The sequence below is a fragment of the Trachymyrmex cornetzi genome, unplaced genomic scaffold, assembly GCF_001594075.2.
Source record: "Trachymyrmex cornetzi isolate Tcor2-1 unplaced genomic scaffold, Tcor1.1 scaffold482, whole genome shotgun sequence".
Taxonomy (NCBI): domain Eukaryota; kingdom Metazoa; phylum Arthropoda; class Insecta; order Hymenoptera; family Formicidae; genus Trachymyrmex; species Trachymyrmex cornetzi.
The window spans coordinates 727,075-740,460 of NW_017299641.1; the positions used below are offsets into that span (position 1 = coordinate 727,075).

Below are 13,386 nucleotides of genomic sequence, written 5' to 3' on the forward strand. Positions count from 1 at the left end.
TTAATCTTTGTTCAACTCGAATCTTTGCGAGTTGCGATCTATAGTTATAATTGTTTACATAATTTCAAACGACAATGTCGCATTTTCATTCTGACATATTATATGCATATACATATATTGGCTGCATTCAATGCAGTAAAAAAACAGTTTGCAATTGTAATTGTTGTAAGATTCTTTGATATTATTGATGGTTTATACTCTTAGGTCCAGTGAGAGAGTAAGAACAAGACCAATTGATTAAAGAATTTTACAACAGTTGTAATGCTGCTTTTTTTTACTGAACGCAGCTTATACTTATTTGCGCAACGATATAAAAATTATGTCGTCGTTTTAAGAAGTCGTTATAAATAAGCATAAAGATCTTGATTGCTTCCAGTAAAACTGAATCATTAAAAAATAAAACAAATATGATTTATTTATATTTGGAGAATATTCCTTAACTGAATATTTCACTATTTTTTTCGCATTTAGATATCTCATACATTATAAAGATATATTTACTCGAGAATTACCAAAGAAAGCTCGAGACTCGGTGTCGGCCAGATTATCAAACATTTCGCTGTTCGAGAGGATTAGACTCGATAAAATTACACTGGTTTCAATCCTTGGAACGAAACGCCGGGCGGCGCGCCGTGAATCGATCGACGCGAAAGACAGAGGTCTCTCTCTCTCTCTCGTTCTCGTGGCTGGCTAATGTAGCCGGTGGCGTTCGGGAGTCCTGCAGGGGCTGGTAGGCAGGCGACTGGTGAGTGGTGCGGTGGTGTCCGGGTGACGAGACGAGACACGGGTAGCGGTGGGCCGGGTGGGCGAGGGCAGCCAGTGGTAACTCGATCGGATTGGTCGAGACTCGGCTGTTCCTGTTTGTTCGAGGGAGGTGACTTTAAATGGTATTCGCGCGAGAGCTCCGCCTCTCGGAATCCGTTCGGAACCGATGGAGGACGCTCTTTTCGCGTCCACGCCGCCGGCCGCGTCGGTCGTCCATCCGGAACCGTCGAGGTGGGAGAGCTATCGTACCATTGGACGGAGGTGGTTGCTGCTGGTTGCTGGTAGCGCGAGCGAGACCGGTCGAGAAGGTGAGACACAGCGGGCTCCAATCCGGGACATGGTGGAGCCATGGGTTCGCAGGTAGGGGAAGCCCGTTGCGGGGGTGTGGGTATGGATCGGTCGCAGTATCCGCGGAGACGCGATCGCGGGTACTCGGTGTGTTTGGGTGTGCTCGGGGATCCTCGCCCGTCGCCGGCGCGAATACGGATTCGAGTAACCGATCACGGCGATCACGGCGATCACGGCGATCACCGCCTGGCATCGCCTGGCACCGCCGGCGCCCGATAACGGCAGTGTTGGTTGGAGATCCTCCAGATTGTGATACACCGTGACACAGCGTGGGGTACATCAGGGTCGAACCTCGCTCGCCTCGGCCGGCCGCGGATCTCCGTGGTTGGGTCCGATGGAAATTTCCGTCTCCGCTCGTGACCAAGAGCAGCAGCCTACCCCGTGCTCCTGCCGCTCCGCGAGGATACGGAGGATGCTGATGGCGCGCGAGTATCGGCGAACCTCGTGCAAAGTGTCGAGTGTTCACACCTAAGAACACAGTTTGTTCAAGAGGAAAGAGTGAAACAGACAGACTTCACTGCTCTTCGTTGATAATGCCGCGACCTTCGCGCGATACCTACGGTGATCAGAAGCCACCCTACTCCTACATATCGCTAACGGCGATGGCGATATGGTCGTCGAGGGACAAGATGCTGCCACTCGCCGAGATTTACAAGTTTATCGCCGACCGCTTCCCGTACTACAGGAAGGACACGCGACGATGGCAAAACTCCTTGAGGCACAACTTGTCTTTCAACGATTGCTTCATCAAGGTTAGTCCATATATCCCATGTTGCGACTTCGATCGATGTCCGCTCGGAGATGAAACTTGTCGAGTCTTGATCGACCGAACAATAGCTATCGCAAGTAGACAATTGTATTCATCCTTCTTTCGAAAACCTACTTATTTTCAATAAAATTTAATTTACTAATTTGCGTAAAAGATAACTTCTCTCTAGACGTCTCATATTGTCTGTAGCTTTAATGAATCACTTGCAAAGTAATATCGCGAAATCGCGGTTGTCGAATGAAGCGTGATGGAATGGATCTTTGATTGACGTGATGTGCGCCTTTTCAACGTGAACGTCCGGGAACGTCTCGAGAAGCGACAACGCAACGCGCAACGCGCAAGGTGTTTGGTTGTTGTATTATCGAGCCATCTGTTTCGCACCTGCCAACGTGTGCGACCACCGTCATGGCGCGTTCCATTCTCTCGCGGTTCCTCAAAATTACGAAAGAACGTCGATCCCCTTTCGTTTCTTGTTCCTTAGTCGTCACAGTAGAATCACTTTCAACTTTACACCCCGTCCGTGTTGCAGGGTGAAACAAACTTGACCACAATCGCGATGATAGGTATGAAAATATTTTATACGCGGTGTGTCACGCATCAGGGAATATTTTCACGTACGAGTTTACATAAAATGTGCAGTCCGAAATCTTTAAAGAGTTCCAAATTTAAGTTCGTATTATTTGTTCAAACTTTCTCTGCGATGTCAGATTATGTAGAGATCCCATGTCAGATTATATAGAGATTGAAATTTTGACCAATCAAAATAAAGTTCACCAAAGTTAATATAATTGGTTTTTTCTTTTTTCTGATTGATTTAAATTTAATCTCAATCTCTAATCTGATACGGGTATTACACTTACAATTTTATGATTATAGAGAAAAATGTTTAAATACCAAGAATGATGCAAGATAACTAATCACACAATAATCAATAATATTGCAAACGTTTATGTACTACTTGTGTATGTTCTTGTTAACATAGTACACTGCAATAATACGTGAGTTAACTTTGACTCATATATGTATTTCTTGCGTATATCGATGATTCAAGTATGTTTTCACTATAATATTACGATGTTATAATGAACTAATGTAACATAAATGACTACAATCAATCTTGATTCTAATTGATTGTATAATACACAATCGATTGTTAAGAATTCAATGCTTGATGCAATTTGAGAAAACTAGACTTAAAATCTAAACTCCTTAGACTATTGTAGACATAATTTTTAACTTTTAATTTTGTAATTATCATATAGTTTTTTCATAAAAAAAGAGCTTTAGAATTTACAAAAAATGTACTATTATATATTAAACACGTGGAAAAATATAAATACTATATAAAAAAATATATATTTAATTATTAGATATATCATGTATATCTCTCTCATAAGATTCAAACAGTTCCGATTCTGAAATTTATTTATTTATCACTGCTTTCTGTTTTGTGTGTACAAAAGTTATTATCTTTTTCAAATACTCGAAAAATTCACACACACAAGCGTCAATTTTAGAATAAAAAAAGGGACGTGGGGGAAATTCAGTAGAATATTTGGATCCATTCAGATTGGCAAATTTTATTCTATATGAACCCTTGTTTTACAACGAATAATAATCACCGTCGCTAGAAAGCGTGAAACTATGAGCGGAAACGATGGAAAGCAATAATGTCTCTGCGAGAAATTGTCGAGAAATTTTACGCTAGAAGAAGCAATTGATCATGAATTAATTAAAATCGATACTATTAACATATTAAACAGATTACAATAGTTCATACAGAAAATTTACTTGCTTTTTTTTACAAATTTTTTAGTCAAATTTTATGACATTTACAAAAATAATCGTTTGGATTTATTCTCTTGTATAAAATGATAATAAAATTATATTTTTTTACGTCATGTTAAATGAATTTTATTCAGAATATATAGATTTTACCAGGATTAGAATAAAACATAAATATGGACTGGTTAAAAGTTATAAAAAGATGTCCATTTAAGTCCAGTTTTCGATATGAAAAAAACATTTGTTGATAATTAGTCAAATAATTTATAGATGAAAGAAAGAATTTTCGTTTTAACAGCAGATAAAATTTCAGCTTGATTAAAATGAAGAAATTGTATAAATTTTAAATCTCTATCTGCATTCCTTGATTTTTAAACAGCATTTTTAATGTCCTTTTTAAACTAAGCTGTATCTCAGTAAAGATCTAGTAAGTATTGTATTTTACACACGTACGTTATCACGATGACATTACATTGTATCGAGTAATAATTTTTTTTACTCTATAAAGTATAATCTAGAAATAATGAATGTATTCGTATCTTGTTGATAGGAAAATTTCAATAATTTAAAAGGTTTAACGATTTAAATGATTTAAGTATCCTGCAGTATATGTATATACGACAACGCTTTTTCGGTATTACATCATAGAAAGCGCAAAAATGTCACTGTTGATAAATGATGAAAGAAGAAATTCGTTGTTATGCACGGTAGATGAATTTTTCAAATTTGCTCGAGCATTTGAACGTAATTCTTTCTGTCCCCCGCAAATATAATTAAAAATTCCAGATTGCCGATAACGATGGAAAGAAACGACACAACGCGACGCGACGCGACGCAAAAGAATTAAGTGAATTAACGTATGCAGCTCGACTGCGATCTCGTCTACCTCTCGTCGAGGCGTGGTACTAATAATAGTGGTGGTAATATATTTCCCTCCGCGAGATCTGTCCGGCAGCAGGTTATGCCTTTCCGATCGAATTAACTCAACCGATCGGCAGATAATCGTTTCGCGTTATTAAATGTAAAACCTGTTCGTTCCTGGCAAGTAATGGCTCTCCCGGCTCTCTACAGCTCATCAATTGCCGCTAAGACCGCGTCTTATATCGGCCATCGGCCGATCGAGGAGACGCTAGGCGAGGTGGATGATGCTTTCCACGCGATCGGCGATCCACCAAGCCAAGAGGGGCAAAACAGGGGCTATACTCACTTCGGTGTGCAGTGCGAGCGATTGTGCTTTACGAGAATCGCGCGCGTAATTGCCTCGGACATCGTTGCCAGCATCTTCTGTCTCGATCGCTCATCGAGATATCAATTAAGGCGCAACTCCTGCACAAATGCGTATTCATCAAAGCGTGGATTCCAAAGTAGCGCAGACCTAGTTTCAGACCGATTATTCCGAGTTTTCCAATCGACGCGACTGAACTTTCCGTTCCTATACAACTTTCGCCAATTCTATAAGGATATAAGGAAATATTCCACGTCTTCCGCATCGTGTCCGATATACTCGTTTGTCATGATCGTTAAGAATACAGTTTTTTGTTTATTTGTTCAATGTTTAATTTAATATTACATATCATATACTTAGCTTTCGTTTATATTAGACTTATATTTCATTTTGCACATGAAAAACTGCAGCTGTCCAACTTGTGACTACAATACGATTAGGCACAATTTTAAGTTACGATGCACGAGAGGAAGAGTGTGCGTGTGTGTGTGTGTATATATAGATGCAATATGTTCTATATATAAAATCTTTATTTATTTATAAAGAAAATATTTGTGAAACTTGATAGACCAATGATAAATCCAATGCAGCGTCAATTTCGTTCGTTTTTCGTTGGAAATATAAAACGGAAAGTTTGTCAAAGCTAAACTGAAACTTAAAATTGACATCGAATCGATGCGATATCTATATAACGTGACCTGTATCTGTAATCTGATGGATACATATTGTCTATCATCATTCTTGCAAAAGTTTTCAATATAAATTTTTTAATATAACATTTCTGTTTGAAAAATTAACAATATATTAATTCATTCGATGAAATAAATTTCTCTTTTTCTTTCTTTTTTGCAAAAGTGTCTTCGACATGGTTTAAAATTACAACTTTGATAAATCGCGATATCGACGGCTATATATGTTATTAACTATTTATTTCAAAATATCTTTGACATTGCATAAAAATAGGAGGATTATTTGTACACTAGTTATTTGTAGAAAATAGAATTGCTGAAGCTGAGGATTAAGGGCGCACAATCAAGGAATAGAAACAGAGAATAGGAACAGGAACAAGGAATAAGAATTTCAACTAATCAAAAACGCACTATGGAATACGTACGGTTTCTGATCATGGGTTGAAATTCTTATTCTCTGTTCCTGTTCCTATTTTCTATTTCTATTTTTTGATTGGGCGCAGCCCCTTGTACTCAAATTACTGATCAATATATATATCTTTGCTTTTGAAGTAGTTAAAATATGTGAGTTAATTCAGTTAATCGATTTGGACGGAAGTACATTATCGTGGAACACTTTCAAAAAAGATTATTAACTTTTCACTGCGCGATATTATAATTTTGTTCTCCATAGATCGAGTACCTCGAGTACCTACACTGTATATTACACCGTGATTCGACACAAGTTGTGCAAGTTGATAAGTCGGATGACTGAATTTCAGGTACCACGCGGTCCACATCGGCCAGGAAAGGGAGCTTACTGGGCCTTGCATCCCGCCGCATTGTCCATGTTCGAGAACGGTTCGCTCCTCCGCCGACGGAAGCGGTTCAAATTGCACAAACCGGACAAGGAGCTGCTCAAGTCCGAGCTGCAGGCGCTCGCCTCGGCGATGCCGCCGCCGTTACCACCTCCGCCGCCGCCGCCACCGCCGCCACAACCGCATCCGCAGCCGCAGCCGCATCCGGAACCGGTCGCGTCGACTGGCGGAATCGTCGACGCGAGCGCATGTCCCGGCAACGGTCTCAGCCTGGCGAATCTTCATCGTCTACGGGATGATCTGCTCCGATGGGAGATACAGGAGAGGCGAATGATGGTCGCGACAGCCTCGAATCACGGTGATTTCACCGGCGCGGCCGGCTTCGGACGATTCGACGGTACCACTGGTTTACCAGCTGGACCAACCGCGCCGGAAGCCGTCACCGCTGGCTACTATTTACTATCACCCGAAGTGAGACAGAGACTCGCGGGGGGTGCTACCGATGGCAGTAACGAGATTTTGAGGACATACGAGGCCGCTGCGTTGCTGCACTCTGCCGCTTCTTGGAATTTCTCTGGCTTTCCAGCAGTTTCGCCATCGTACGCGGTATCGCAGCTCCCGTATATTCAGCAGACTACCGCCAGTAGACAGACTATCCATCCGACGCGGGAGATGCGGGACGAGCGCCGTTTGTCGAGCGACCGCGCTCTGGAGAACGGGATCGCCGCTACTCATGGTAGAGAAAGCGAGACGATTTTCACGGGTGAGAATACTTATGAGATCTCGGGCTACAACCGCGACAAACTCGCCGAGGAAGAGCCACTCTCGTCGTCCTCGTCCTCGTCCTCATCGTCTAGAATAAATCTCTATCGAAACACCGCCCTGACTACCGCTTCGTCGCCACCGACGTCGCCCACCTCCCCGAATTCGCTCACGTCCAAGTCATCCTATCGCCACCTGTCGCCAATCTCGAGCCTGGCAGTGGAGGTCGAGCGAACTCAGTTGCCCTCCAATCGTGAGGACCAGGTCGTTTTGACGACGAATACGGAGAAGAGGGTTAAGAAACCATTCACTATCGAGAACATCATCGCGCCCGACGACAACAACGAGGGTAGTGGCGACGGTGGTGGTAGTGGTGGTGGTGGTGGTGCTGGTGGTGCTGGTAGTGGTGGTGGTAGTGGTAGTGGTGGTGGCGGCGGTGTCGGTGTCGGTGTTGGTGTTGGTGACGAGGAAGCTTCGAGGTTGACCGAGGTTGAGCCGATCGCGAAAAAATCCTCGCTCCTCGTGCCAAGACCGCTCTATGCCGGGTACTCGATGTCGATCGCAACCACGGGTGTTCAGAGGCCGTCTTATGGCACCGCCACTTGAACTCTCTTCATTATCTCGATCAATTCGTTATCGAAGGGATTAGCCGAACGACGCGAGAGTTCATGATGCGTCTTGAAGATGTCTAAAGGATGGAAGATGTTCAAAGGCTCAAAGATACCGAGTGTGCTTTCGACACTTCTACCACGTCCCCTGGATATTGTGCCGTCTGCATATACGTTTCACCTTCATTTATCTGGTATCCTTCGGGAAACTATGCCCAAATCAGAATACAGCGTTCGCGTATATACACGTACCAAGTAGAAAGTTACGATTACCGCCGTTAGTAATGTATAATACGAAGAATTCCGATCGGATTCTGTTAGATAAGCGAAGGTGTAACGTATTTATGAGAACGCGTCCGCGAGAATTGTTATTTACTACTGACATCTTGAAATCTATATACTATCTTATTCAGTGGCAACGCGACGAGATTCAAACGAGATAATCGTGGATACTTTTTGAGCTCGGTTACGACGCGATTTTTTTTTTAGTCCAATTCATCGCGAATCGATGCGATGCAGACTGATGCAGATATAGGGAGACATCGTAGATAATCGACGTTAGTTCCTCGTTTTGTAAAGGCCGTTCTCTAATCGAGGGTCTTTGCTTGCTGATATTGGTTTTCGTCTTGTGCGCCGCAGACGAGAGTCGCTTGGTCTCTAAACTTACGAAGTAAACTATTCGCGAGCAGTTAGCTAGAATTATTCGTAATTTACGGCTACCGTACGAGAGCGTATAGGTGATCGATTATTGTCAACTGCGATATCCCGAATCGGCGACTTTCGCCTATGTAATTAACTAATTAGACGATCTCTAAACAATTAGGCGCAGACGCGGGCGCGAGCACAGCTATACCGATGTTAGGTTTAGCACACAAAATTAACAATGCAAAGCTAATTTTAAGATTCATATATGTATAAATATGAATTTCAAAGTTGGTTTTGTGCTGTGTAACTATTTAATTGGAATATTTTATACAAAAGGAATCAAAAATACCGATCTTAAATATTAATTAGAAGTTTACGGAACTATTTTCCTCGCGTTTTGGGAATATTTATATCAGGAAAATTTGTATCATTCATTTTTTATAATAAATCAGGGAAACGAGCAAATAACAAACATTCAGTATTGGTATTTTTATTTATTTATCTGTCTTTTTGTAAAAATGTAAATATATATTTGTAGGTTAATATAACTTATTATAATTAAATTTTAGAGAAAACCAACCGTTTGGTTTAGAAAAGTAGATTAAGATTTACATTGTAAATTATTTTTATAACATGAGACTTTATCAAATATTCTCTTCTCTTTAAATAAAATTCTTAAAAAAATCTACATATTTTACTTTCGCGAAATAGACACAGAGATACTTGATTCCTTTTCTATAGAAACTGTTCAATTATATAGTTTCGATATTAAATCTGCAAAAGTTGGAACTGCATCATTATTCAGATTTTCGTGGAATGCTACTAAATGCGTTTCCTTGCGTAATGTACCGTCGACTAAATTGTAAGCCTTGCACTCCGTAAAACAAGAGGCTGCTCGTTGCATTCGTGCATTGTCGCATCCATCTATATTCTGTACTCGTACTCGCTCGAGCAAAAATGATTTGTAAATGTAGAAACGATTCGTAGCGAAATAAATTATTGTATATACGTAGAATAACGTGATACATATAAGTGTTTTTTTTTTATTCTTGCCCTCTATGTTTCTATCCTTACCATTATTGACGAGAAATTACCGATTTGTATCATTCATATAATTAAAGTAAATTTATAAATTTTTACTCTTTTGAATGAATTTTATAAGTATCTGTATATGTCATCCTCAAAATAATTTTTCCAAGTTGCTTACCTATACTGAAAAACAAATGCTATTGATTCAATTAAAGTCTATATTACGGGCTGTCACTAACATAAGTAATTAATTCGTACGTATATATTTTTATTGACATAAAGGCCTTGATTATTGAGATAATAATTTATGCCTTTATATATAATAAAAATATTGGTACATGAATTAATCACTTGTTAGTGACAGCCCATAATATAGACTTTAATTGAATCAACAGCATTTTTTTCTCAATGTATACTGTATTAATTTCTTACAAATGCATATATTTTACGTAGAAATCATTAAAATGGAGTTTATTATAAAGAAACTTATATCGTGAGAGAAACAAAATTAGTTTCTGCCCGTCTCTTAAGAAATGTTGCGAATTTAGCAAACTTCTTAAGATCCTTAAGTGTATTTCAGAATGTCTTGTAGCGCAACATATCTGAAGCCGTCTAAAAGTAAAAGATTTTCCCTACTGTAAAATATAATCGTTTCGGCTTGAAATAGTTGAGTTGGAAGTAACATTGTTATATTACTCGTTATATACTTGAAATATGTTACGATATAAGTCATGTTTGGTGGGCGCTCGCCGGGAACACATGGACGGAGAGGCGTGTGTTTGTCAATTAAGTGGAAAAACGTGTTGATTTCACGCATGGCTCGGGATTACGAGCACAATGGAGATTGTTTAAAAGCGCTTTGTTGTCGGGAATGGGAAGCGCGGACCACCATGCCGCGTCGAACCGTGGCCGCGACCCATCCCGACTTTTTTTCTTTAACGTACCGGTTGCCTTTCTGCGCTCTCTTTCCATGGGAGTCCGTGTAGCGTGCGTAATAAAAAGGATTATCCGTAATTTCTGCCTCTAATGGAGACGGGGAAGATTTAATAAGGACTACCTCAGCGAGTCACGCTCGTTGGTGGGTCTCGTTGCGCGTCCTGCGATATATCTAACAATATTATGAGAAGAGAATAGGACAAAAAATGAGGAGTAGTTTTTGTCGATTCTTCTATCGCGTTATAAATGATTATTAAATATAGAAAAGGAACGAGAAATATACGTTTTACATATTAAGGTATGCATGTGTTTTGTGTGTACGTTCATTATGAATTTAAATCAATAAATTTTCGAAACTTTTATCAAGGAAGGTTTGCAACAAATACTAAATATATGATATTTATTTATATTTATTTTTTTCACATAAAGAACGCTAAAAATCAATATTATACATGATTGGTAATAATTTCATCAATGGTATTATATAGGCATTTTCTATATTCTTTAAATAAGTTCACAAAAATTTAAATAGTATAAATATTGTGTAGAAGATTCTCAAACGGTCAATTTTTTGATCAAATTGCAATGAAACTGGTTGTGAAAAGTCAGGGATCACGCGTATTTCGATTCTAGAAAACATCCTGAGACTGAAAGCAAATTAAGCCGATATCGAAAATGTACGACTATATGAGAGATTGCGACCGGCAACCGTTATAAGAGGCTAAATAATGGAGACACGATAGAGCGCCATTATTACTTTCCATTGAGAACGATTTATGGACAAAGCAGTCGCGATAGTATTCAACAGCGGCGCATCAACCTCGTATGATCAATCGTTACGCTCTACAAGTACGCGAATCGATTATCATTAATAAAGCTCGTTAAAGGCAGTGCTCGGCAAACAAGTCGGTAGGTATAGTCCCTCGTCTAGAGGTCATCTGGACTAGCGGTAGTTGGATTTACGTCAACTAGTAGTTCGATATTTAGCGTGCACTGACCGTGTACACGCCGTAAAATATTTAGGTAGAAACATCGCGCGAGAGATATAGTGTGAACGTGACATCTACTTCTTTAACCTGCTTTTCAGCCAAGACGTAGCCTAGTAATATAAAATTATCATAGGAATAGACGAGTAAATCGGAATAAAAAATATAACTAATTCTTTCTTGTCTTAATTCAACATCATTAGAATTAGTAAAAAAGCTGAAGTTATAAGCCTCTCACTCAGTATTTATAAATACTCATTATTGATAAAGATATAGATAAATATTGAGAATTTCGTTGCGCCTGCCTCCCTTATTCTTCTCGTAGAGAATATATTAGATAAATTTAAAAACAAACACGAATGTTACAAAAATCGAGGCACGTGAGGGAGAATAAAAAAATGCTGAAAATCAATCAATTCAATTAAATTAATAGTAGATTGTGAATATTATGCGTTCACGCTTGGATTATTATTTGTGCTATTAGTGTCACCCAAAAGTAAGGACTCAACAAAGCTTCGAACAAATTCACACAGATAAAAACAATAACCAAGCCATACAATATTTATGTCACAAGATAGAAATTTTGAGCCAATGTCTCATAAGTTAGTTAAATATAGTTTATAGTTAAAAAATACAGTTATATATGTATTAATCAGATAAACATATACAAGTCTTAATAGGTCGTCTCAAAATTGACTTGAAAATTATTTAATATCGTCTGAAACAGCCTTAAACTGCTGCGTGCCCAAATTCCATGCTCGATGTACACATATATTGGATCCGCATTGTACGCGAAGAGTTCGTTGCGCTTTCGCGTTTGCGAGTAAACAAAAGGCGCAACGGAAGCAACGAAAACCTCAAACGATTCGACAAAGAAAGAGAATTCGGCTAATTTCACCGCGGCACGCCACGGCTAACCTCTCCATCTTTTGTAACGTAACGCGAGTATCCTCACGAGCACATTCTCTCGCGGGGTTTCTTCCACCTCGAACGCACTTGAGAACTTTCTTCGTGAACCACCACACGTTTAATTCTATTCAGATTTCTGTAGACTTGATTTCGACCCATTTTTATGTTACAAGTATATCATTCGAATATGTCTTACAAATTTTTTACTTTTACATTTTCTTCAGTTTATTATTTATAATATTTATACCTTTGCGTGATAAAAAGAGAGAGAGAGAGAGAGAAATAAAAGTGGTTAAATTTTTCAATGACAAGTATGATAAATGATTTGATGCAAAAATGTTGTCGAGCGAATCGCATGTAAAAAGATATACAAAAAATTTTAGAACATAGTAAAAGTGCTAATTTAAATAACGTAGCTAAAGTGTCCCTAATATTTATCTGTTTTTATCTGTTTGAAATCTATATATTTGCACGAGATGAGAAATATATATTTGTCTATAAATTTTGCGACCCATACCTTTATAGTATTAAATTTCAAAACTATCAAAGCCTTGATTATAATCAACACGTAATAAAACAAACATCAGACAGATACATATCTACATGGGATTTCCAGTACATACTTTAAAAGAAAGTAAAACACTCACAATTCAATTTTTCGGAAAAAATTAGGTAAATAAATGGGAAAAATTCGGATTTTACAGTTTTAATATTTTCCATTGATCAACGCGATCGCGATATTTAAAATAGTATAGTTTCGTCGTATTGTATATGTATACGTGAGTCGTTGCAGGATGCGTTAGTATTGCAGCGCGAGGCTTTGGTAGACGACCACCACGTCGTTTAATGCGATAAAATTGGTTTCCGGAGCCTCCTCGTTTGATAATTCCCCGTCAGACAGTTTGCCGAAGTGGACGTCTAGGAAATGTGTAGGAAACAGCGAGGAGAGCTCCCGCTGCGGGGTTTTCGGTGAGATGTGCATCGAGGCGTTGGGCAAGGAAGCCGCCTCTAGGCCGCGCTTCGGACTTTGGACGGAAAGATGTGAGCGAGAGAGCCTTGGAGGTAGAAGACAAAGATGAAAAGATGAAAGGCATCCCGCCTTCAGCCACCGCCAGCGCATTGCTTCTGCCGCC

The 13,386-nt window shown here is 39.4% G+C and overlaps 1 protein-coding gene across 1 annotated transcript; it reads left to right on the forward strand.

Annotated features, from left to right (window-relative positions):
* The first annotated feature begins 1,619 nt into the window (after nt 1–1,619).
* On the forward strand, nt 1,620–8,723 carry LOC108765257 (forkhead box protein O). The gene is made up of 2 exons (XM_018513876.1): nt 1,620–1,865; nt 6,343–8,723. The coding sequence occupies exons 1-2, from the start codon at nt 1,647–1,649 to the stop codon at nt 7,744–7,746; spliced, it is 1,623 nt and encodes a 540-aa protein (XP_018369378.1). The 5' UTR covers nt 1,620–1,646; the 3' UTR covers nt 7,747–8,723.
* Nucleotides 8,724–13,386: the final 4,663 nt, after the last annotated feature.